Source organism: Stegodyphus dumicola, chromosome 7 (assembly GCF_044657685.1).
Source record: "Stegodyphus dumicola isolate Sdum_Otavi_A_Nest chromosome 7, ASM4465768v1".
In the NCBI taxonomy this organism is placed as follows: domain Eukaryota; kingdom Metazoa; phylum Arthropoda; class Arachnida; order Araneae; family Eresidae; genus Stegodyphus; species Stegodyphus dumicola.
This window is the reverse complement of record NC_140774.1, coordinates 20,672,833-20,696,785: the sequence shown is the minus strand read 5'-3', so window position 1 is coordinate 20,696,785 and position 23,953 is coordinate 20,672,833. Positions and strand designations below refer to the sequence as shown.

The 23,953-nt window shown below is 33.9% G+C and overlaps 1 protein-coding gene across 4 annotated transcripts in view; it reads right to left on the bottom strand.

Moving 5' to 3' along the window:
* Positions 1-23,953, bottom strand: part of LOC118202694 (uncharacterized) — a 190,381-nt gene that overhangs the window by 12,596 nt on the left and 153,832 nt on the right. For 3 of the 4 annotated variants that reach the window (XM_085819948.1, XM_085819949.1, XM_035374876.2), the window contains 2 exons: positions 5,734-7,182; positions 520-647 (listed from right to left, as the gene is read on the bottom strand). In XM_085819948.1, coding sequence (XP_085676074.1) covers positions 520-647; positions 5,734-7,182 — 1,577 coding nt within the window. Of the gene's footprint in view, positions 1-519; positions 648-5,733; positions 7,183-11,753; positions 11,971-23,953 lie in introns of those variants that run through there. The other variant, XM_035374877.2, reaches the window with a different exon arrangement.

Below are 23,953 nucleotides of genomic sequence, written 5' to 3'. Positions count from 1 at the left end.
TATAAGTACAGTGTTTTTTTTTTTTTTTTTTTTTTTTTGTTATGAAAACTTTTACAAATTGCTCAGCAAAGAGGATTCTATTCCCACATTTGAAAAAAATCTTCATAAGCTGTTCAGTTTGAGAGTTTAACCATTCCAGAAATAGGTGGACAGAAGAAAGAAAAATTTTAAGAATAAGTTTTTCATTGGGCTAAATGCATCTGTAAAATGGAGATTAAATTGAAAATTAACAAAAAAATTTTACCTAAATTCCTAGAAATTTAGAAATATCCCTCACAGTTTGCAGTCCTAACAGTTTTTAATGGATAGGAGCATGTTAATATCTGCCCTTACAAATCTAGTAATGTATGAGGTTTAACAATTGTTAATGTATGAGGCTGTAACATGTTAATATCTGCCCTTACAAATTTAGTAATGTATGAGGTTTAACAATCTTCGGCATTACACAAAATTTTTGTACAATATTTAAAAAAATAATCTAAAGGTATAAACAAAACTGAAAAATTTGAGTTTACTTACTGTTCATTAAGTACACAATTATCTTCCCATTTGTTAAAATCTCCAGACACCGAAACTTGACTTCCTCCATTTTTCCAAAAAATTAAAGTGGGAATTTCAACAGGACCATTTGTTGTTACATTTGTCTCCTGTAAATAAAAAAGAAGTTTAGTACAGCGATATCTTTGTGCCAAGAACTTTGACAATAAATTGCAACACAAGCTGTCTACTTTTTTTTTTGCAGAATTATGGATTTCTTTATTTACATTTTCTTGTTCTATCTAGTATTAGAGAGAGGTTTAGTTTTGAGGATACAACAAACCAAGTTACAAAAAAGGGGGGAGTTTTCATTTATTTGATTTTGGCAAAGAATTACATGCTTAAGAGAAGGGTTGGCTTCATGGAGGACTTTGTTAGAGGTACTGGCTTGTATCCATGTTTAACATGGGAAAAACTACAAAAATGCCTCAGGCAAGAAACCCATTCATTCACCTGGAATCGAACCTAAGTCAAACTACTAGTGTTCAGCAACTTTACTACTTGGCCACTGGTAGATCAAAAAGGAAGGAGTGAAAGATTACCATTAAAACAAGTGTTTTGTCTGGTTTGGTAGATTACGGTGAAGCGCACTAAAACTCAACCTAAGGATTCATAAATCAGTTTTGATGTAAAATATGTTAGCATTTAACCAGTCAACTGTGGCACCCTCGTTTAAGAGTGTGTGCCATTTTATGTCGCCAGAATCGAGCCATGACGAGTATATTTGTCAATCACAGATTAAGTTGCACTGGTTTGTATATGGATTTTCATTCTTAATTTCACAGTCCTCAGAGTCAGTATCTTCAAATATGCTGCGATCGAATTGAGTATTTGAGTATCAGGTTCACTGTCTTCATCGCTGACGTCCTCAGAAGATGATGAAAGTAGTCATAAACGTCTTCGCTTCATTTCGTAGGTGAAAAGATGTCGTGGTCGCTGCTATAATTGCTCGTTTGGGAGACAAAGTAAAAAAAAAAAAAAAAAAAAATAGTAATTTACAGAACTTTTCTGGACAAACTAATATTTACACACTTGAAATTTTTACATTGCACTGTACTTACTTGCCAAGAATTGCTGACACTTGGTAAGATATACATTGACACACACATTTTGGGATTTGATACAGCAAGATGAAGATCAATATCACCAAAAATTCAAAGTTGCTGCACTGCTCACGAGTTAGCTTTCAGGAAGTCACAGAGTTTTATGGATGTAAAGTAATTAGAAAATGCGACAGAACCCTTATATATACTTTTTAAAATGCGGCAAGCTCGGGAATTTGGTATTTCACTGCCTTCTGATTGTTTTGTGGAAAGTTTGTAGAGTGTTGAAATTGGTCTAGGGCCTTACTCATGGGTGTGGATTTCAGTGGTATCAGTGTGGGGGGTGTAAAGCACGTCTCAAAAATTGCAATTTAAATAGCCAATGGTCACTGCTTTATACGCATGACGAGTATACTCATCAATACACAAAATCATGTCAATTCTCCATGACAAGTATACTCGTCAATCACAGTTAACTGGTTAATTACATATTCTAATTTTATGTTTTTTGGCTAATTTAATTTTTTAAAATTTTCTTAACACTTATGCTGAGAAAATTTCAAGTAGAGAAAGAAAGCTTTGTTTATCAAAGTACTTTTATATGATAAAGTAATGTACATAGTACTTGTGCAGTACTTAAACTTAGTAATGTACCATATTATCGAAGTAAACAAAATTAAATGATTAAACAGTGCTTGAACCTTCATATAAAAATTTACAAATGTCTACAGTAGATTAACCCTTTTGTAATGGATGTGTCCCATATATTGGCTGCCACGATCTCGCATTCATATACAAGTTGCTGTTTATATCAACTCGTACGATGAGTCTACCACATACAAATTTTTAGATAGAAATTTTCTATCAGCACTTTTTGTTGCTACTAGGTGTAGCCATGTTTGTTATGGTAGAATTTATAGAGACTGGAAAATTTTGACCTTCATTCAATTGCAGCATTTTTTATTTTTGGTAATCTGTTTCAGAATGAAAGCGGAAATTTTAGTTCTTTATAGATGAAAATTTCTGCTAGATCTTGATCAATCCAATTTCGAGTTGTATGTATATTGGAAGTGAGAGAATCATTTTAGAATTATAATCTAGAAAATATCACTTATTCATGATATTTTGAAAAAATTTTGAAATTTGAGGGCCAAACTCCTAATGCTCAGAAAAATATATGAGTGCTATGACTAGTAGCAGAACAAACCCACATACGGTGATTGTATGAATGGTTGGAAATCCTGAAACATCTAATTTACATATATTTCAGATTATGGATTATATATACGAAAGTGAAATAGAAATAGAAATAGCTGATACAATTCCCCAGATAGTTCCGACAGAATCCAAGGCAATAATAAATTTAGATATTGCCACTTCTCGAAAGTTAATTGTACAGGAAAAATTCAAAAAAGTATAGACATTTAGTATTTTGCAAGAATTTAATAATGAACGTAAAATTGTCTCCTGATTACAAAATTAAAAAAGTTCTATGCAACAGGCCAAGATAAAAACGTAAAATTCTTATTACATAGTAAAAATATTAGTCCAAAGGGGCAATTTGCCCAGAAGCACTATTAATTTCATTTAATAATTTTGAGTTGATTCACTACAAGCATTGATTTACTTTTCAAATTGTTGCCACCAAATATTATCGCCCTGTATTATATTTAAAGAAATTAAATAATGAAGAATCTGCATAAATGGGAGTATATTTCTTAATGCCGTTCTGACACTCTTCTTGCTCACTCTGTATTCTTAATGCCGTTCAGTACAATTTAAGGTACTGTGCATCATCAATTAACATGTTGCAGTACAAAGTCTTTAATCCGGACTTGTCGGGACTTCGGCAATTCCGGATTAGGGATTTTTTCGGATTATAGATCATGAATTTAAATCTGGTAAGATGGCATGCAGAAATTATAAAATTAAAAATATGAAACTATAATTTATGAAATAAAGAGCATTTATAATCTAAAGGGTATCAAAATTTACAAAAAAAAAAAAGCTTAATAATATTTATTTGTTTACTTTATTAAACATTTCTTTCAATGTAAGTTGTTTAAGTTCCTTAGTTTTATGTGTTAATACTTTCTCTAATTCTATAAACAGACAATTTCTTGTTCAGTTACAAAGTTCTGCTGTTCTAGTCCTGTAATTGCTGTGTCGAGAATACCGATGAACTTGTCAATCGAAATTCTTTCGTTTTCACTAACCTCTGTTACTTTCTTCATGCCTTTGTACATTTTTTGCAGCAATTCCACTTTTTGTTTGATGGACATCAAAACATGCTTTCGCTTTGTAGATCCTTTGGCAGCTCCAGAATCAGAAACTCTTTTTGACATAATCGAAAGTTCAAGCTTACTTTTTATAAAACTGCTCTTACAGTCTGCAAAAAATAACAAGCCGGATCCAATTAGAAGATTAAGGAACAGTGCAATCTGCAACATTAACTGAAATAGATTATTATATAATTTTAGCCTAGCTTATATCGTCTGTTATACATTAAATGTGCATGCGTAACCGCATATGTGCATGCATAAAGGTATTATGCATATGCGTAAGCGCATTATGCATTTACGCATGCACAGAAAGTTTGTAGCTTTCCGGATTATAGATCATTCTGGATTAAAGAATTTGTACTGTACTACTGTCTGTACTGTATACATCTTTACTGCTTCTCTAGTAACATTGTCACAGCAGCAAATTACAGCAACAGGACACAATTTAAAATTTTTATAAAATACACATTTATTCAAGAAATTAAATTAACCTTTTAAAACAGCATGTTGTTGCAAGATCTCTTTTTATTTTAAAATAATAGCTCAAAAATGAAATTGTCTAGTACAACTTGCATTACAATCAAGGACCAAAGAGCCACATGCTTCTCAGACACTGCTCTTTGGCCATACCTTTTATATACAGTCAAAAGTCGTTAATTCGGACACCCATAATCCGGAATGATCTATAATCCGGACCTCAAAGCTACAAACTTTCTGCGCATGCGTCGCGTTGACGCATGCGCGTAAGACCTTTACCGGTGCGAATTTGCGTGTGCGCGTGCGCAAAATACGTTTACGAATGTATAACGTTAATGTATAACGGACGGGATAAGCTAAGCTAAAATTATCTAATTATCTATTTCAGTTAATGTTGTAGATTGCGTTGTTCCTTAATCTTCGAGTTGGATCCGGATTATTATTTTTTGCAGACTGTTAGAGCAATTTTATAAAAGTAAGCTTGAACTTTCGATTATGTCAAATAGAATTTCCGATATATATTTACTAATATGTAAAGGATATACAAAGCGAAAGTATCTTTCGGAGTCCATTAAACAAAAAATGGATAAAGGCATATTCTTTGTTTATCTAAACTTTGTTTATCTTTAACGCCGCGGTGGCGTGCAATGAATTGGAAGTTGATTTGTCAGCACTATCCTTATCTTAAGGGCAGATGTTTTATTTTATTTGGCTTATAATTGCTTACTCAATGTAGTATTTCATCTCGATGTACTCCGTCTTTGATATGATTTAAATCAAATGCCTCGTCATTATAATTCGCTTCCGATAGCGAAGAAAGTGACATAGGTTATTGAAAACGAAAAAATTTCGATTGACAAATCAGTCGGTATTCTCGACACAGCAATTATAGGACTTGAACAGCGGAACTTTGTAACTGAACGCGAAATTATGTCTGTTTATAGAATTAAAGAGAATGTATTATCACATAAAAAACGAAGCAACTGATACAACTTACATTGAAAGAAATGTTTAATAAAGTAAACAAATAAATATTAAGCTTTTTTTTTTTTTGTAAATTTTGATACCCTTTAGATCATAATTGTTCTTTATTTCGTAAATTACGATTTCATATTTTTACTTTTATAATTTCTGCATGCCATTTTACCAGATTTAAACTGATGATCTGTAATCCGGAAAAATCGATAATCCGGAATCGCCGAAGTCCCGACGAGTTCGGATTAACGACTTTTGACTGTATAAGCCATTAGTTAGTATTTTATGAAATAATTTTATCAAAAAATTAAGATTAATTGCTGTCATGCATTTAACGAATTAATGGATTTAAAATAAAAACAGATCTCAAAATTTTAAATTAATTAGAATTTAAAAATATGAAGTTGAATAAAACATACCTCTTGCTGTTCCCCATTTTCTTTAACTCCATTGGTCGCATTTGCTTGATTCTCTGTTACTTCATTTTGTGTTTTTCCCTCGACTGGAGATGGTTTTGATTCTTCGGTACGGATCTCATGCTTTTGTTCAACAGGGGATTCTGACTTCACTTCATCCCCTGGAACGGATTTTACTTCTTCAGGAATATCTTGTTTGCTTTGATCTAGAGATACAGGTTCTGCTTCTTTCTTTTCTTCAACTGGAATATCTGCTGCTTTAGGTTCTTCAGCTGAAGGAGGTTCAGGAACAGAATTTTCCTGTTTAATACTTTCTGAACTTTCAGAACTAGGAACAGCTACAGCAGGTGACACTATATCAGCAGATTGTGCAATGGATGGTTCACTTTTAGCTTCTGAAGCCTTTTCGACAACTGGAGATGCTGCATCAGCAGAAGGCTCAGGCTTTTCTTCAACAGTAGGTGGTTCTGGTTTTACTTCTTCAACGGGAAGAGGTTCTGGTTTTTCTTCTACAGGAGATTCAGGCTTTGATTCTTCAAGAGGTATTTCAACCTTTTTCTCTTCGACAGGGATTTCAACTTTAGCCTTTTCCTCGTCAACCTTTGTATCCTCAGCAACTGGTGACTGAACTTTTGCTTCCTCAGCAATTGGTGACTGAACTTTCGCTTCCTCAGCAACTGGTGACTGAACTTTTGCTTCCTCAGCAACTGGTGACTGAACTTTTGCTTCCTCAGCAACTGGTGACTGAACTTTTGCTTCCTCAGCAACTGGTGACTGAACTTTTGCTTCCTCAGCAACTGGTGACTGAACTTTCACTTCCTCAGCAACTGGCGACTGAACTTTTGCTTCTTCAGCAATCGGTGACTGAACTTTTGCTTCCTCAGCAACTGGTGACTGAACTTTCGCTTCCTCAGCAACTGGTGACTGAACTTTCGCTTCCTCAGCAACTGGTGACTGAACTTTCGCTTCCTCAGCAACCGGTGACTGAACTTGAATCTCCTGTTGAGGAAATAAAACTTTTTCCTCTACAACAGGCTCAGGTTTAGCTTCCTTCTCACGGAGTTCTGATTTTGGTAAGTCTTCTGCAGATACTGTTTCTTTAGTAAGAACTTCAGCTTTCACCTCTTGTACAAGTGATGCAACTGGTGTTTCAGAAGAATCTTTCGTGGCAGCTTCACCTGTTGTTTCAATTTTAGCTTCAATGACTGCAGTTGGAGATTGAACTGTTTGACTTTTCTGTTCTTCACTTGCAGGCAAAGTCTGAGTAGGAGACTGGACTTCTGATATCACAGCAACTGTTGGGGATTCTTTGCCTGGACTGTCCTGAACTATATCAGTTGGAGTATCTCCCGATCCTGCACTTTCAGTGTCAGCTTTTTTAGCTTCTCCATTCTCTTCTGCGCCTGCTTTCTCAGGAGCCTTATCAGATAAAGTTGATTCTTCTTTCTTATCCTATAAAAGATAATGAAATGTAAGAATTCTAGATCATAAATTATTTTTACATATTTAATTTATTTGAAAGAAAAGATTTATCTGAAAAGAAAAGACTTATTGTGTTTGAATAATCAAATTTCATTAAATAATTCACCTTAGTTTATTTCATAAAATGAGATTTCAGCCAAGCAAAGTTTAAATAAGCACAGTTTTACTCTATTGAAAGGTATTAGATGTATAAACATGCAATTTTTAAATTTCATAATAATGGTGATTTATGTCTCTTGAAACAACACAATTGGTTAAATGACAGAAATACTTAAAAAATGCACCTCGTTCAATGCAAGCCATAAAAATTATTCAATAATTAAATGATATTCCCATTTACTAACAAATGTTAGTATAACTAACAACTTGCATGCAACTGAATGAAACTTGCATGTATAACTTCGTGCATGCAACTGAATTTAGATACGCTTGTATTTAGGAGACTTGACATCTTTTAGTTCTTAGTATGAAATAGCTAATTCAAATGCAAATCATGATTTTTCCCTCATTATAAATGTCATTATGTGAAAATAAAAGCTTTTGAAAGAAGTTTAACTCAATGTTTTACTGCAAAGAAAATTTCAGCAGAAACTTATGATTTGTGGTTGCAAATTAATGGTGAATACATCCCATTGAATGAGACTTGTTAGAGTGTTTCAGTGGTTTAAAAATATTGCCTTGCTGCATGGGAGAGCAAGGAAAAACAAAAATTCAACCGTTACAATGAAGTCAGACAATGAATGCTTAAATTTACAAACAGAAGTTAATTTGAATGAATCATTCAAGAAAAAGTTCCAGAACATGCTGAAAAACATGACAGGACAATGCTCGCTCCATGCACAGGGAAACTCCAAAATTTTTAGATAAGGCTCCATAAGGAGTACTAAAATTTATATTCAATATGTAAATTTGATCTCATACCCTCAGATGATAATGTGTGGAAACAACTGCATTTATCTTTTGTAGGATAAATTTTGAAAGGAAAATGGAGCTGACATTAGTTCACTAATGCACTGGGACTTAATAGTGAGCTATATCAACAAGTCTGCCTTCAGTGCCTACAGATTAACCTATTGAAATGAAGCTCTATCTTGTGACACTGTACTCTGTTCACATAACTCCTTACAAATCCTAGATGGTCCTGTAAGGTCCTTTCTTAGATGAACATGTAGGAAGACTTTCATCAGCTGTATGATCCGAATTAAGTCTTAAATTGGCCAATTTGGGTACAAATTATGATAAAAAAATTTGCAAACATATTTGTCAGTACTTTTATTTTAACAGGTAATGAATATAACCTCACCCCTTTGTACAAACTTATCAAGGCCAGAAGTCACAGAAAATGTCATTTTGAATTTCTGACTTGCAAATATTGTAAAGCGAATGTCAGTTCCAGTTTAAAAGTAACCTCTCCTAATTGTTAGTGGAAAGTAAATAAGTTCTGAATATGAATACATAAATAAAATAAAGAGGTAAAATGCATAATTTTTTACTTTCTGTTGTTTTACCCCTTTGTTTAACTGTTTTTTTACTATTGCATTTTTATAGCTCAAATGCGGACAAAAATTTATTAATTTTAAAATTAATTCATATTTTAATAAATAAAGATAAATATATCCTCTCATACTAAAAAAAAATAAAAAAATTTATTTTGAAAAACAAATGTTTCATTTATATAAAAAAGGATGTGACTATATTTACGTACTCGATATTTATTTGAGGGGAGACAGGTTACTGGGAAATAGTACGTAGACAAAACATAAGAAAATTCTTTTATGGCTGACACTTTTTTGGAGGATTTCAGCAACTTTTGAGTCACGAAAATTTTATTAGTCAATTTTTAGTAATAAACTTCCAAAGTACTTTATTTCAACTACTTTTATTCTATAGCAGGGGTGGCCAACCTGTGGCTCTCGATAAATGTATCCCAATTCAAAAGTAAAACAACGAAAATCAGCATTATGCAGCTGCAGATGGTGGTTCGGTAAAACCATCGAAACTAGTCCTTGAAAATTGTGAAAATATAACGTTGATTTTTGTTGTTTGACTTCTGAATTAGTATTTGTTCGGCGTGTTATTGAGTCTTAAATGTACCCCAGTACCTTTTTCATTTTTGTGTTATCGTATTTTAAAAAATTATTGTTCCGTATGTTTTCCAAAATGTCTTTTAAATTACAGACAATAAATATGAAAGACTAAGGGCAATGTTGTAACAAATTTCATTTCCGTCCATCGTCTCTTGATTTTTTTCTGAATCCATTTAAAATTAACATAATTCAAGGCGAGTTTTCCATTTCTAATATAATTATGACCCAAAAAGCATCTGGAGAATTAGAATTAATAGAGATGCAAGATCAAGCTTTACAATTAAAATATAAATCGATGCCGATTATAGAATTTTAGAAATTTGTGCTAGAATCGAAGTATCCTGAATTTAAAAAGACTGCTTGTTGAATTATTTCAATATTCGGAACAACGTACTCATGTGAATAATTTTATCCCACTTTAAAATTCGTGAAATCTAAACACGGATCAGTATTAACTAACCAGCATCTCAGAGAATTACTCACCAAATTTTAAAGAATTATCAAGAGAAGTAAAATAAATGTGTAACTTTTAATATTTAAATTCATATTAAAAATTAATATACAATACATATTTTGTACTTTATATGTTTTCAATAAATATAATTTCTGTAAAAAAAATTTTTAATACTTTTTTGGCTTGGATTATCAAGGAGCTTGGCCACCCCTGTTCTAAATAGTCTTAAGCCCTCTTTACAATTAAGATCATAAAGAGGGTAAACACATATTTGCATTATTTAAGTTTAAATGTAAAAAAATTTCCATAAATCATAAAAAGCAACACAAAATTTCAGTAGTAATCTACCAAGATAGTCAACTCCCTCAATAAATGCAAAAGATAAAGCAAAAAATCAGAAATGATTTTTTAAAAACACCAATTTCTGTCAGTGGCGCCCTCTCATGATGGATATATGAAATAAAGCAAATAATGGAGGGTCACCGATAATTTTACACAATCGTCGACAGATGGCGCCTCCAACGACCTGACAGGACGGTTTCAGTTCTTGAAAACTGCTGCAAAGCTTTACAAGGCGAAATTTTTGCATTATAAACACCGAATAATTTTAAAGCAATGAAGCTGTTAATTTTAAACAATTTTGTTAGGACAATCGTTTAAGATCAAAACATCATTTACTTGAACTAAAATAATACCGATAGAGAGAAAGTATTGAAAGTTAGTACAAATACACATAAACAAGTATAACAGGCACTGACCAAGTACTCACCAAGCTCGAAGATATATTCTGTATTGTTAACGTAAGATAATATGCATGGAATTCCTAAATTATTCTTGATACATTTTTCAGGAAATGATTAAATACCGAAATAGCTCAATTTATAAGCAAGTTAAACTAGTTTCAGAAGATTAAGGTAGGAAAGGAATGTCAAGAAAATATATCAATACAAAAATACGCAAGACTGTTAGAAAGATGATATCGCTGCCCCCGAAAAAAATTCTGGGTTTATCTACATTTGCAGACTAGGAGTGCTGTTACAGACGCACGATTATTCAAAATAATAAAATATAATACCAGTCATATTTCCTGCTAGTTCTTTTAGAATACATTCTTAATACGAGATGATGCAAACGCCAGCTTTTCAAAACTGTAAATTTCAGAATAGATATTAATGATATTTTGTTTCAATGGATAACAAACACCCCTATACGCTTACAAGTACCATATCCCCCTAGATTTTTAGCGCTAGGTTCTGAAAATTTTTAGAATATTCACTTAATTTATCTTTAAATGTGTTTCGAGAACGAACATGGCTAAATTTTGAAATGAATTCGTCAGTCTTCGGCCTTACTGACAAAGACACACACTCGCGAACGTCACTCCAAGCCTTTTTGTTCTATCTATTGAATTTCATGCCAGTGTAAAATAAGACAGCCGACTCATCAAAGCGAAGCAAACTGAAATTCGGTCAACGATTCTGTTGATTTAGCTGTCCATTCACCTTTTTTAATTATTTATTGGTGATTCAAAGCATACGGGGTATAGCAGAGATAATTAAAATAAATTAAATAAATAAATTCTACAAATTACGTGTTAGGAATTAAAATCCTCAAGAGTATTCACAGAGTGTATTTTTATGATTTACAACGATTTGAAAGTTCTAATATGCAGTTTTTTAGGAATGATTATTTAATAATCTGCATGTTAACAAATCAGTCGCAAAGAATGAAATTTAGAGTTTACGGCCAGTTGCAACGAATTTATTAGAATCCTATAACAATAAGGTAAAAATTCCATAAAAGTGAAAAGGAAAAAATTAATCAAGTTTTTTTTAGTTCTAAATGCAATATGAAAGTCTTTTAAAAATGCAATTAAACGTCATTTTAAACTAAGCTTGACGTCACTATTCAATTCCAAACAGGATACACTAGTGAGATTTCGGTATTGGAATTTTAAAATTCAGCGACAATGCAATGCAATAAAATAGAAAATCACTTACCATTCTTAGATATTGCTTTTGGGGATAAACAAGTGAAAGATTTGCGATCGCGTTCAGATGGGAGAAGAAAATGCCGAATCTGACGGAAATTCACTAATTTAGAAAGAGACCCCTCGCACTCCACCCAGCTTTCGAGGGGGAGTCAGATCACGTGAGACGGAAACTTCCGACCAATGGGCGATCCTCGCGAAGCGTCGACATGGGGGATGAAGACGTCTGCTTACACTGCGCGTTTGAAATCTCGATGGCTATTTTATTCGAGGCAAACGGCCAAAAAGAAAAAAAAAAACTGTTTACATTACTGATGTTGACTGAAATTAAGACTTCAGAGAAAAATATTTGACTGTTAATCCTCTTCTTAGGACTACCACATGATAAATCGGTGCTAAACGGGGGAAAAACCCACCAACATTATACTACCGTATTTCACAAAAGGGGAAGATGTCCGTAAAGGTAAACAGAATTAATCAGAAAGCAGAAATGATTTAAATCTGACAATGTTCTACGACCAGAAAGTTGAAACAAATTTAAATCAGAATTTTGAAGCAATTTAGCGCTTGACTACCAGAAAACTGAAATAATAAATTTAAGTCAGAATGTTGAAGTAATAATTTAACGTTTTGCTGCCAGAAATCTGAAATAAATGATTTAAATGATTTAGTTAAAACAGTAATTTAATGTTCTACCGCCAAAAAGTTCAAACAACAATTCTAAATCAATATTGAAACAATTTTAAGTTCTACTACCAGAAAACTGAAATATTAAATTTAAATCGGACTGTTGAAACAATAACTTTCTACTTTAAGAAACCTGAAGCAATTTAAATCAGAAATTATTTAAAATGACAAATTAGAAATAACTTAAAACAGAATGTTGATTAAATAATTTTCTATTTAAAGAGTTGAAATAGTTTAAATCAAGTGATTTAAATGACTTAGTTGAAACAATCCGATCAAATTACTACGATCAAAAAATTCAAACAATAAATTTAAATCAGAAGTGACTCAAATCAAAATGTTGAACAATAATGTTTTGTCAGAAAGTCCAAACAATAATGTTCTGTCAGAAAGTCAAAACAATTTAAATCTATAATGTAAAACAATTAAGCCCAAGTTTATCTGCACAATAGTATATACTCTAATTTTATTTTGATTATTTTTTAAAGCATTTCAACAAACAAAACCTTTCCTTCTCTACTCATAATTTTCTCTGAATACAAGAAAAAGGAAATTCCAAAATGAAATGAGACAAAGATAAAATTTAGAATATCATATTTTACAATTTTACAATTAGAAATCATATTTTACAATTACAAGCATATTACAAATAACTTGAATAATAACTTGATTTATTCAATAAACTGAATGTCAATTTAGAGTTCTGCTGAAACGGTAACAGAGAGCACTGCTCGGAAATTTCCCGTTTTTTATATTTAACGGTTTCCAGTTTATGCAGTCGAAAACCTGGAATTTACTCGAACTCGTCATCCACTTCACTGAAGTCTCCCAGTTATTAGTAGAATGTGAAATCGATAACAAATATGAAAATAATGAAGCAAACAAAGTGTTAAATAAAAAATTACTTTCATTAACTGCATCCAGGAATCTTTAACAAACTGCCACAGAACTAAAAAGAAAAACAACTATATGAATACAATTTATCCTCAGATTCCATCTCGTTATCCTACTATAAATTCGTTTAACAGCTTTTTCCTAGATAACTGATGAACATGGAGCAAAACCAAATATTCCGAAATCCAGAAGAAACATAAAATGAAACTAAAAAAGCTGGAATAAAATTAGAACGGATGGTAACCGGCAGTGTGTTATGTAGTGATGAAAGCCTGCATTCTATAGAATAACCTAGAACATTTTATAAAATCCCGAAAACCAGCCGGCAATGCATGAAGAGTTTAACATTTCATACATTTCTTATGCATTCCATAGAATGCCAAATGACAAACCGGCTAAGTAGAAATACATCACAGATTCGTTTGGAATATTCATACATAATCCATTGTTTTCTTTAATAAGAAAGGCATAAATTTAGTTTTGCACGACTCATTTTTCTTTACGTATTTTGAATGGTTCTCTTCCACTATTTTTTCAAAATGATTTTTATATTTTTTAAAAATGCAGGTCTTCTAAATAATAGCTTTATCGTAACCTTTTTCATACTTTGTCTAAGTAGATTTTGTCGTTGTACATCATATATTATATAAAATATATTTATATAAAACTAGATATTATATAAAATGCCTAGGAAATGTGTATAATTATTCTCATATTTGATACTTTGCCTAAAAACCTCAGGCTCTCTAGAAAATGCCTAGTTATTTTATAGAATGCTGGTGTTTCATACATTGCCGGTAACATATGTTATAAAAGTGCCCCCCTTGAAAAAAGTGAGAAATTTTGCTGTAGTAAGATCTGGCGGCGGCCCCTCTGACAGTCAACCGTGTGTCCCTGTGAAAATCAAGTCCCGATAGTAATACGACAGTAGCCCACGTAGTTTCCAACAAGAAAAATGCAGAGAGGAAATATATAAAATAAACCCTACACATGAGTCACAACTTCAAAAAGAAGAACTACAAATGCGCCCAAAGCCACACAAGTGCACTAATACATTGGATATTGCATGCGTTACGCCAAGGAATAAAAACTGCACTTCTTTCAGTTGAAACATACACTTATGGTAATGAATATTTTTGTGCATGATGGAAAACAGCAGGATTTTGCATTACGATTTTATCTTCGCAACCGTTGGTGGTACACAGATTTTTAGTTATAAAAATGTAAATGACGCAAAGATTCCTATTTTCGCATTTTTAAATTTTACAAGAATTATTTTATAAAATTCTAAATTAACTTTTACAAGCTCCTTGCTCCTCTAGACCCTGTACTTAGGCTTGCATTTCTTTGCGCATTCTTTTAACTTCCTTGTACAAAGAAAAGGAAGTATTGTAATTTTTCGAAGCATTTCAGCAAGAAAAGGAAGTATTGCAATTTCGGGTATCACATATATTTCAACTAAAATATCTATTTTGACCTCTCTCGAACCCATATGAACGACGTTTTTGCGTAATATCTGTACGTGCGAACAAAGTAAAGGTCTCTTTTCCCCAAACGGATTGGAAAATGGATTCAGAAAAAATTGTTTCGTTACGTACAGACGTATACATACATAGATACGTACGTAGCCTCAAAAGGTTGAAATTTTGTATATGGGGCTGCTATCGCATATAGTTGTGCACATCACATCCCTTTCTGGTTGTAGTCGGTCGCGCCAAAAATATATGTCAATATATACATAAACACTCTTGTTACCCGGCTCGGTGTGCTCAGTTTTATTCTTATATGCTGGTAAATTGTGCATTTTTTGCTTTAAAAGTGAATTGTGTTGTTCTCGTGTTCCGGTTAAGGTTTTTATGCCTTTAGTTAATCTGCATGCAATAGTTGTAGACTTATTAACAATTTAGAAATTAAGTGCTATTAAGTCTAACGAAGCCGTCATATGTTTACATTTGGAACTCTTAGAATTAGTTTCCCCACCAATTTCAGTGTGCTAATTTGAGACCAAAAGTAAACTTCTTTTTGTGCAACGAAAAATCAGTCTTCTTGTCCGCTGGCTGAATTGCTTGCTTTTGCGTAGAAACTAAATTTAATTTTTAAAAAATTAACTGTATTTGGTATTGTACGTTTCCTTATATTTTACAATTTTTAATGATGATTGATTTTCCCCCCTTTTTGCCTTGTCGTGAAGTAATAACTCAGTTAATTGAATGGAAATTATATCTAATGAAATTCGTAAAAATAAGTTTAAATGAAATGCAGCCAAAAGTGTGTATAATTTAATAGGCCGTGCAAGGAAGTCATGCGGTGTACACATTTTTTTTTTTTTTTTTTAAACGCTAGAGACGTGAAAAATATGAAATGCCCTTGTCGGGACTCGAACTCTGGACCTCTCGAATACGCGTCGAGTATGCTTCCAATTACATCACGAAGGCATGCGGAAAGAAGGGAGAAAATATTTTATATTACAGAACTCTAAAAAATCACATGTTTTGTAAACCGGATCTGATATTTTCAAGAATTCTCTTAGTTGATTCTATTACGCATGTAACGTGCATAGAGAATCCGCTATATATCTGAGAATTTTAGAAATTCTGCACAAATTTATAGAATCTGAAAAAAATCACTATAGGATATCTACACATACCTCTATAGAAAATTCATGCATGTAGAAGCTGTACCTGAAATTTTAAAGAATTCTGTAAATGAGTTTTACAGAAAATTGGGCCCTAATTCAAGACATCTAAAGATTTGTTTTACAAAATGACATTTTTCGTAGAGACGAGATTCATTTTCAACAGCTGAGTTTCCTATTTAAGCAAAAATCGTCTCCTTAATCTTAAATCATACTCATCGCATGGTGCCATGTTTTCTTGCGTTTTATCTTGTCAGATTTTTATTTTTTAAAAGAAATTCTGAGCGAGTGGAATTTAAAACTCTCTTCCTTCAGTAATTATTTTTAATGATTCAAATCTTGTTCCAAGTCATTTTTCCTGCAGATGAGTTCTGAATTATTTGTCTCAAGTGTAAATAGTCGAAGAACTTTTCATTCGGTTATTTCCACTGTTTATCTCAGATTAGAAATTAATTTTATTAAACTGATGCCAGTATCAGGCCTCGGATGGCACAAAATCAAAAAAATAAATATTTGTTTGCAACAAATATTGGGTTTCAGTGATCTAAACATTCGGAGCTAAAAATATTAGAAATCAATTGTTACTGCTCCTGTTGCCAGATTCCTACACTTGTATAAATGAAATGCCCAGAAATAGCATTTCTAACAGCTTCGGCAAAAGATGACAATGAAAAAAATTAACATTTAAATTCCAAGTATTGACTAATTGTAAATGAGAATTTTTGATTTTTGAATAAGTGAAAAACGGGATATTTATAAAATTTATTTTTAAATGTTTCGACAGCACAGTCAAGCGCCATTATTGGTTTACCCCTTTTATAAAAGTTTCGTACAATTTCTTTATTTCAGTTTCTTTTATCTAATGTTTTATTTAGAGTGATTAATATAAAATTAAGCGCTTCCATATAATTACGAATCAAGTTAGTAAGAGATATTAGAAGTTACATCTAGCGATCAAGAATTAAAAATTTTTTTTTTCTGAGGGGGGGGGGAACCTTGAGTTATACACGCTCGAATATACAGTAATAAATCCCAAAAAGGAATAATACTAAAATCTTGGAAAAACAAGTTTAAAAGCTCAAAAAATTCGACGCTTGTTGTTTTTGTTACAGTTTTCGTTTTTTCAGACATAAGCCAGACGATAGCAAGGAAATGACCAGGCTGACTCACGCTCATACACCCTCTGCCCCATAACAACAGAAGGGGGGTGACAGCTGGGACTGTCGAGAAAAACAGTTTCCATAACAGAGGGGAAATACACCCACAGTTGAAAGCTAGAGATCTGTATGAGGTGTTTTTGAATCACTCAGGATCAATGATCGCCGACATAGCATGCATATAAAATTAGTTAAAGTTTATCCATAATATAGTAGTATTTAATGTATTCGGGATTTTGAAATCAAGAGAAATAAATCCGATTACATTTCACGTGAACTGGTTCATGTCCGATATCTTCGATGCAAGAATCTTCGAATCGAAATGAGATGAACTAATGATCACGAGCAAGTATTGAGAAACTGCGACTGGATACGAAGTCCAGTTTCGTGAAAAGCATTAGAAATACCAGAAAAAGGAAATTTGAATCCTTCCTTGCATTTCACACTTCTCGAATACTAACCTAAAAAAACAGTCTTTTCCTTCAAAATTTTAGAAAGTTTTCCTTTTTGTAGCGTTTCAAGTTTCTCTACAATTAAATAATGAATTTGTAGCATGTTCGGTACTCTTCTGTTATCAGGATTGAATTCAGAGGTGTATGTACATGCGTGCATATATGAACACATACATTCCCCACATATATGCATACATTTCCGGCCCGGTCCTCTCATAACAGAAAAGTACCATATGTCCCTCGCATTATCGAAAAACGATGGCACCTAGAGCCATCTATTTTCAACACACGTAGTCCTCCACTCGAACATGTGCTCCTCGATCCCCGGAATTTTGAATTTCGAACTTGTTTTTTTTTATTTTAGATGAAGCTTTTAACAAAATATGAACAGTGGCAACATTGTCCTAAATAAAACATTTGCGTCTCCAGAGCGTCAGACTTGGCAATCCGCAAAATGTAAGACATCAGGCTTTCAGTATTAATAAACAAACTGAGTCATTGAAAAGCAAGCTGTTGACACTCTGAAATGCCTGTCCAGAGGACTACCTGGCTATGGCGCAGAGGCACTACTCTTTATGCAAACATTCGCGCCTCCTCTAGGATTTGAACCTGGACCCAACGATGAGTATCGATAAGGGTGGCAGTTCCTAAACTGGTATTCTTGCAGCAGGTGACCTACCCGGTATTAGCCTTTGCTTACGAATCACGTGATGTACGTCCACCCAATGGTATATCGGACAAATTTTGTTGATACTGCAATTTAGGCAATAGAATGTCTGTGGGGTCACCTTAAGTAACCGAATGGAATATGAGCAACAAACAAAATCGAATCGAGTTGTAAAATATAGAGAAGAAATCGGAGTAATAGACTTCTGAGAGCGTACCAGCTTGAACACCGCTATTTAGGCAATACGCCTTGCAAAGTTTCTTCAAACCAACAAAAAAATTATCTTCTTACTGCAGGGGGAAAAAAATGAGAAATAATCATCAAATCTTCGTCTACCTGTTTACAAACATTCACCGATTACATTTCCTCTAAACTAAATACAGGAATAAGTTCGTAAAAAGCACTCGCGAACTGGGAAAGCTATTTTAAGATGCCAAACTTGGAAAAGTGAATCGCCGATGGGGGAAAAAACTGAAAATTCTCGAGAAAGATGTTTAGAACTTGACTGGAGTTACAAAGAGGGAGTCCCCCCCCCCATCCAATACAACACTAGTACAAGTTGTGCAATTCCCTTCTCAGCAAGGAATATGGGTGTGGCGAAAGATTCCAGAATAATTTTGTCCCTCTTTTCAGGCAGGCCTTGAATCTTAAAGGAACGGAAAATTGTCTAATGCCTCCAAGTTTTGAAGTCCCATTCTAGAGTGGCCTAGCTAGGGGGGGGGACAATTCATTCCGGGCGGCATTTTTCATTTAAAATATGTCATAGGGATTGGATGTTCGGAGCAGAAAGACCAATTCACATTTATTCGATTATAGCAGATTTCATTACGGTTATCTGTACAAGGAGCGAGATGTCTTTGTAGAGGAAAAATTCGCCGGAAAGGGCTCAAAAAATGGGATTTGGTTTAGTTTATTACAGCAAAGCACACTAGGTCTACCTGCTTAAGAGGAGGGATGCCTTCGCGGAGAAGTTTCTAAAGGAAACTGGCTCGTATACACGTTACGCATGGGGGAAAAACCACACACACACACACAAAAAAAGCCCTTTCTTCTGAATTCGAACACAGATCTGAGCTACTAGTGTCAAGCGATTTTACCGCTCGACCGCCGGTAGGCCCTTTTTAAAAAATGGGAATTCCTTTACATTCAATTTACGGAAGGGACAGTGCTATTCACATCCGAATGCAAGGTTACATACCCTGTATTGCATATAAGCCATAAGGCCAAACCCACATCTGAATTCTTAACTGGTTTAAATATACAATGGCTTAATTTTTAACTGGCTTAATATAATACTGAATGGCTTAAATATACAATACAAGGTATGTAACCTTGTGTTCAGATTCACAGCTGAATACAAGGTTATATACCCTGTATTGCATATATAAGCCGATTTAAGACAGACTTTGGTTGTATCTACCCTATATTGTATTTAAACCATATAAGGTAGTCAGTCCGCTGTTTAGAATTTGACCCAAACTACCAGTATTCAGCCATCTTAGCCACTCGGTCATTGAAGAGGCTGAAGAACTACGAGACTCTGTTATATGGTAAATGAATCGAGGAGAGACTTGTTTTACATTGGACAGTCGATGAAATTACGAAGAGACTTCAATAATTTAATTTTTCTTGCTATAACTTCCTTACCACATTTAAAGCTTTAAATGGAAAATAAGAACGACAAATTATGAACACAATATGATGAATAAAGAGAAATACTTCAGAGTTATTTCTGTTATCGTTTTGGAAGTGGAAACAGAGGCGGAAGGGTAGCAGATTTGAAGCTTTTCAATTTATTCCAAAATAGTTACCCCCCCCCCAAAAAAAAAAATTCCAGATGCTGTAATTCTGTTTCGACTTTCCCCTCACACTCCTGTTAAATATTACTTCTTGCGAGAGGAGTTTCCTAGATTCCGATCGCGCACCTAAGACCTATAAAAATGAGTATCGTGTTTTTAATAATACCGTTATGAATTTCGTATATGTAAATAATTTGTGAAATTATCTATAAAATTGAAGTATTTCGTGTATAATGTAACATGAAAGTCCTCAAGAAAATGAAGCTTCGTCAGAAAAATAAGATTACAGGGGCAAGTCCATTAACGTTGAGGTAAAGGCAACATTGTTGTAACAAATAACTCGATGTTACCACTGAGGTAAATGGTAACATTGAGGGAGCCATCTCGTCACATTAGCGAGATTGCCGCCTAAAATAGTTATAAAACAGAAAAATATGTCAATTTCAACGAGTACACAGCTAGTGTCATTTCCTGGGTCAGGGTGGAAATTAATAACAATAGATACATTTTTATTGCATTTAAATCGCTCCGTTTGGTTATCAGTAACAGACAGAATAAACCGGAAAGAAAAATTAAATTTCTCTGGAATAGTTTGTTGGTAGCGGAAGAGGGGTGCGAGGCCCTCTGATCCGTCCTTCGACGTACTTTCCTTGCAACAGTGCAAACCCACTGTTGCATACATGGAATATATACATGGTCTGTCACATACAGGGTGCTCATCAAGGCTCATGCCGACAACAGACGCAATCTTCCACTCCTTGCACGACAAACTTGCTCCCATTCGGTCAGACAAGTGAAAATTAGCAACAGTGTGTATTTTCTACACGTATTGCATGAAGATGAAAAAATTCCGTATGTCCCTCTTCCCCTTTTTTCTGACTAATTTTATCATCCGAAAATTGAGACAGGAAAATTATGTGAATCGTTGAATTTCCGAAGCAGGCAGTTACCTGTCGAATCATCCATAAATAATTATAGAAGGTGAATGTGCAGCGGAGTCTGCGAAATCATAGACTGAATATGATATGAAGGACGCAACCCGACCCTCCTGGCAGACTTTACGTCGCCCTATGGCCTTTTTGCGGGCTGCGCCAGATCATAGACTGGTCATGATCATAAACAGATCATAGACTGCTTATAGACTGATCATGTCCGTTCTTGTTTGCCTCCTTATGATGGGTCGGTTCTTGGATTAGGTTGGCGTAAAGTTTAACAATTAGAAACGTTCGGCATGAATTTCGCAGGTAGGTCTCGAGAGTCTGCGTTTCTTAGCAAAGTGAAAACAATTACTACATAGACGAAACCATTTCATAATTGTGGGGAGTTATTTCTCTGAACGCACTGAGGAGGGGGATAATTGCGCGAGTATTTTTAAAATTTTCAGAACCTGGCGCTAAAAACCTAAGGCGAAGAATACAAGAGAAAATTCGGTACCAACGTCAAGCATAAAAAATTAATGTCGCAATGCAAATTTCACCGAGAACATGGAGGACTTCCAACGACAGTCTTTTAAAGAGTGGCACAATTAGGAAAGTGCCAGGTTTAAATTTATCTAAACGGCCCCATTTCATGCCTTGTGTATTCATTCAGTCGCCCATGAGGCAATTTAACTTAATACATAAATATTTTTATCATTAGGTACGTCATTTTATTTCTTCCCTTCAGAATCCCCATACCTATTTACTTATATACACTGCATATCTACACTGTAGATTCCCGGTTAATGGTCCATGGTTAATCTGGTAGCAATTAAAAGAATAAAAGAAAACTCATAATTAAACCGAAGGTTATTTTTTTAATTATGTACTGACATTTTTCAATCAATTTATTGATATTTTTCAATCAATTTTTAATGAATTCCAATCATTCATTTAACTTGCAAATTTTTTGCCTTAGTTTTCTAGTGCTAGGTTCTGAAAGTTTTTAAAACATTCGCCTAGTTTTCCCCCTTCCTGTATTGTACACTGTACCCCCCCCCAAAATTTTTTTTTTTTTTAATTGGCGACTTCCGTAAATCTCTCGTTCTGTTGGGCCACTCGACAAAATTTAACTTGTTATTCATGTTTCGAAAGAGCGACTTAGGATATATATTATATTTATACACAGCATTGTTCTAACATAGGTATTTTGAAGTAAAATCGAACTTTTTTCTGAAAAGACAACGATTTTTTCCCCACATTTTGTCTCTGTTACTATCGAGTTAACACTTGGTTTTCAGTAATAAGGATCTCAAATCGCACTTCTGGTATTTATTTTATAAGGACGAAGGTCTATGAACGCGGAATTATGCTACCAGAAAGATGAGCCCACAAGCGGCTGAACAATGGTAGTTCGGCCCGAGTTTCAAACCCCACGAACGGGTTGGCTGCATGGGCGTTTTCGTGGTTTTCCTCATGTGTAACGTATTACTAATAGCCAGTTTTCCTCAGAATGTCCTCCACGAAGGCATCCCTCCCTTCCGTGTATAGCTTTAGGGCGGAACACATAAATAATCATACCAGAAAGATGGCAAAGGTCATCGAACAGAATGGAAGATATTTGACAGATTCAATTTAATTTTTTGTTTAGAAAAAAAATTATTCTATTTTCCACTAAAAACGGAAATTACTTCCTTGCGAACCAGTTATTTAATATCTGGAGTCGTGACAGCGAACCAGTTATTTAATATCTGGAGTCGTAACAAAGTCTCGATGATAAAAAGGGATTATGAATGGGAAAAGTTCAAGAAGCACCGTTTTAAAATGTACGTATCGTATGTTTTCAAATAAAATCTTTCTTCTATTGACGAAAAAAGTCTAATTCTACTTTAAGGAAGAGGATTCTACTTAAGGATTTAATTGAAAACTAGACAATACAAGCATCAAACATGCGTGATGAATAATTCCGGCATCAGAATAAACTGAAATTCTAGACTAATACTTCGTTACAGCTTTACCCCAAAGGCGAGAAGTTATTCCGCATAACTCAGAACAAGGATTCAGATCATTGCTTCATTAAATATTAATATCTAGCGATTAGGAACTTATTTCCACTTGCTTTGATAATAGGAACACTTGTTGTCAAAGTTGCAACACTAATATAGAATTCATTTTTGTTGCAATCTTGCAGATCGTGAGGCCAGTCATTTCACGTGTTTCTGCGCATTCACTTGTATTTAATGGCTTTTGTCAAACGCAGGATATTTTTGTCTAATTATTATTTTGATTTTATAGTTAACTAGCTGAAGTACCTAGCATTGTACGGTCTTTACGCACATTGAAGAGGCTTCCATTTAAGGATGCGCAGTTTTTTCGAAATCTCAGGTAAACGATTTTCCTCTTAGATTTAGTATGGTTCGTCTCTTAGATTTAGTATGGTTTTGTTCGAGCTTGGAAAACAAATTTTCCAAGCTCGAACAAAACTGCCCAAATATAGCTAATTTGATTACATATAAGGGAGCGCATTCGTTTCTTTGCTCAAGCTATTTTTCTGAAAACCGTGATTACAATCACCAGTCAAAGAATAAATGAAAACAAATTCCAAACTAGAAAGATAACTGAAAATAAAATATTAACTCTTCACCGCAATTTTTTTTTTTTTTTTTTTTTTTTTTTTTTAATAAGGTACATCGCAGTTAGGGGGAAGGAGATAATTACACAGACAAATACCCCAACCGATTGCACAAAAAGTTTATATTTAGCTTCAGGATGATGAGAACATCTGGAGGCATTATGGTCTGAAATCGGCCCTAAAACATTCTTTAGCTTTATCTCGGTCTCGGAAGCCACAGCTACCTCCCACCCATTCGGCAGATATGGAATATGCCGAGAACTGCCTGGCCATATATTTACCCCAAACGCCCGGGCAGGAAATATCCCCCCCTCCAAGAGGGGGATGCACCAGAGACTTGAGTCATACATCGTACAGATGATTCTGAGCA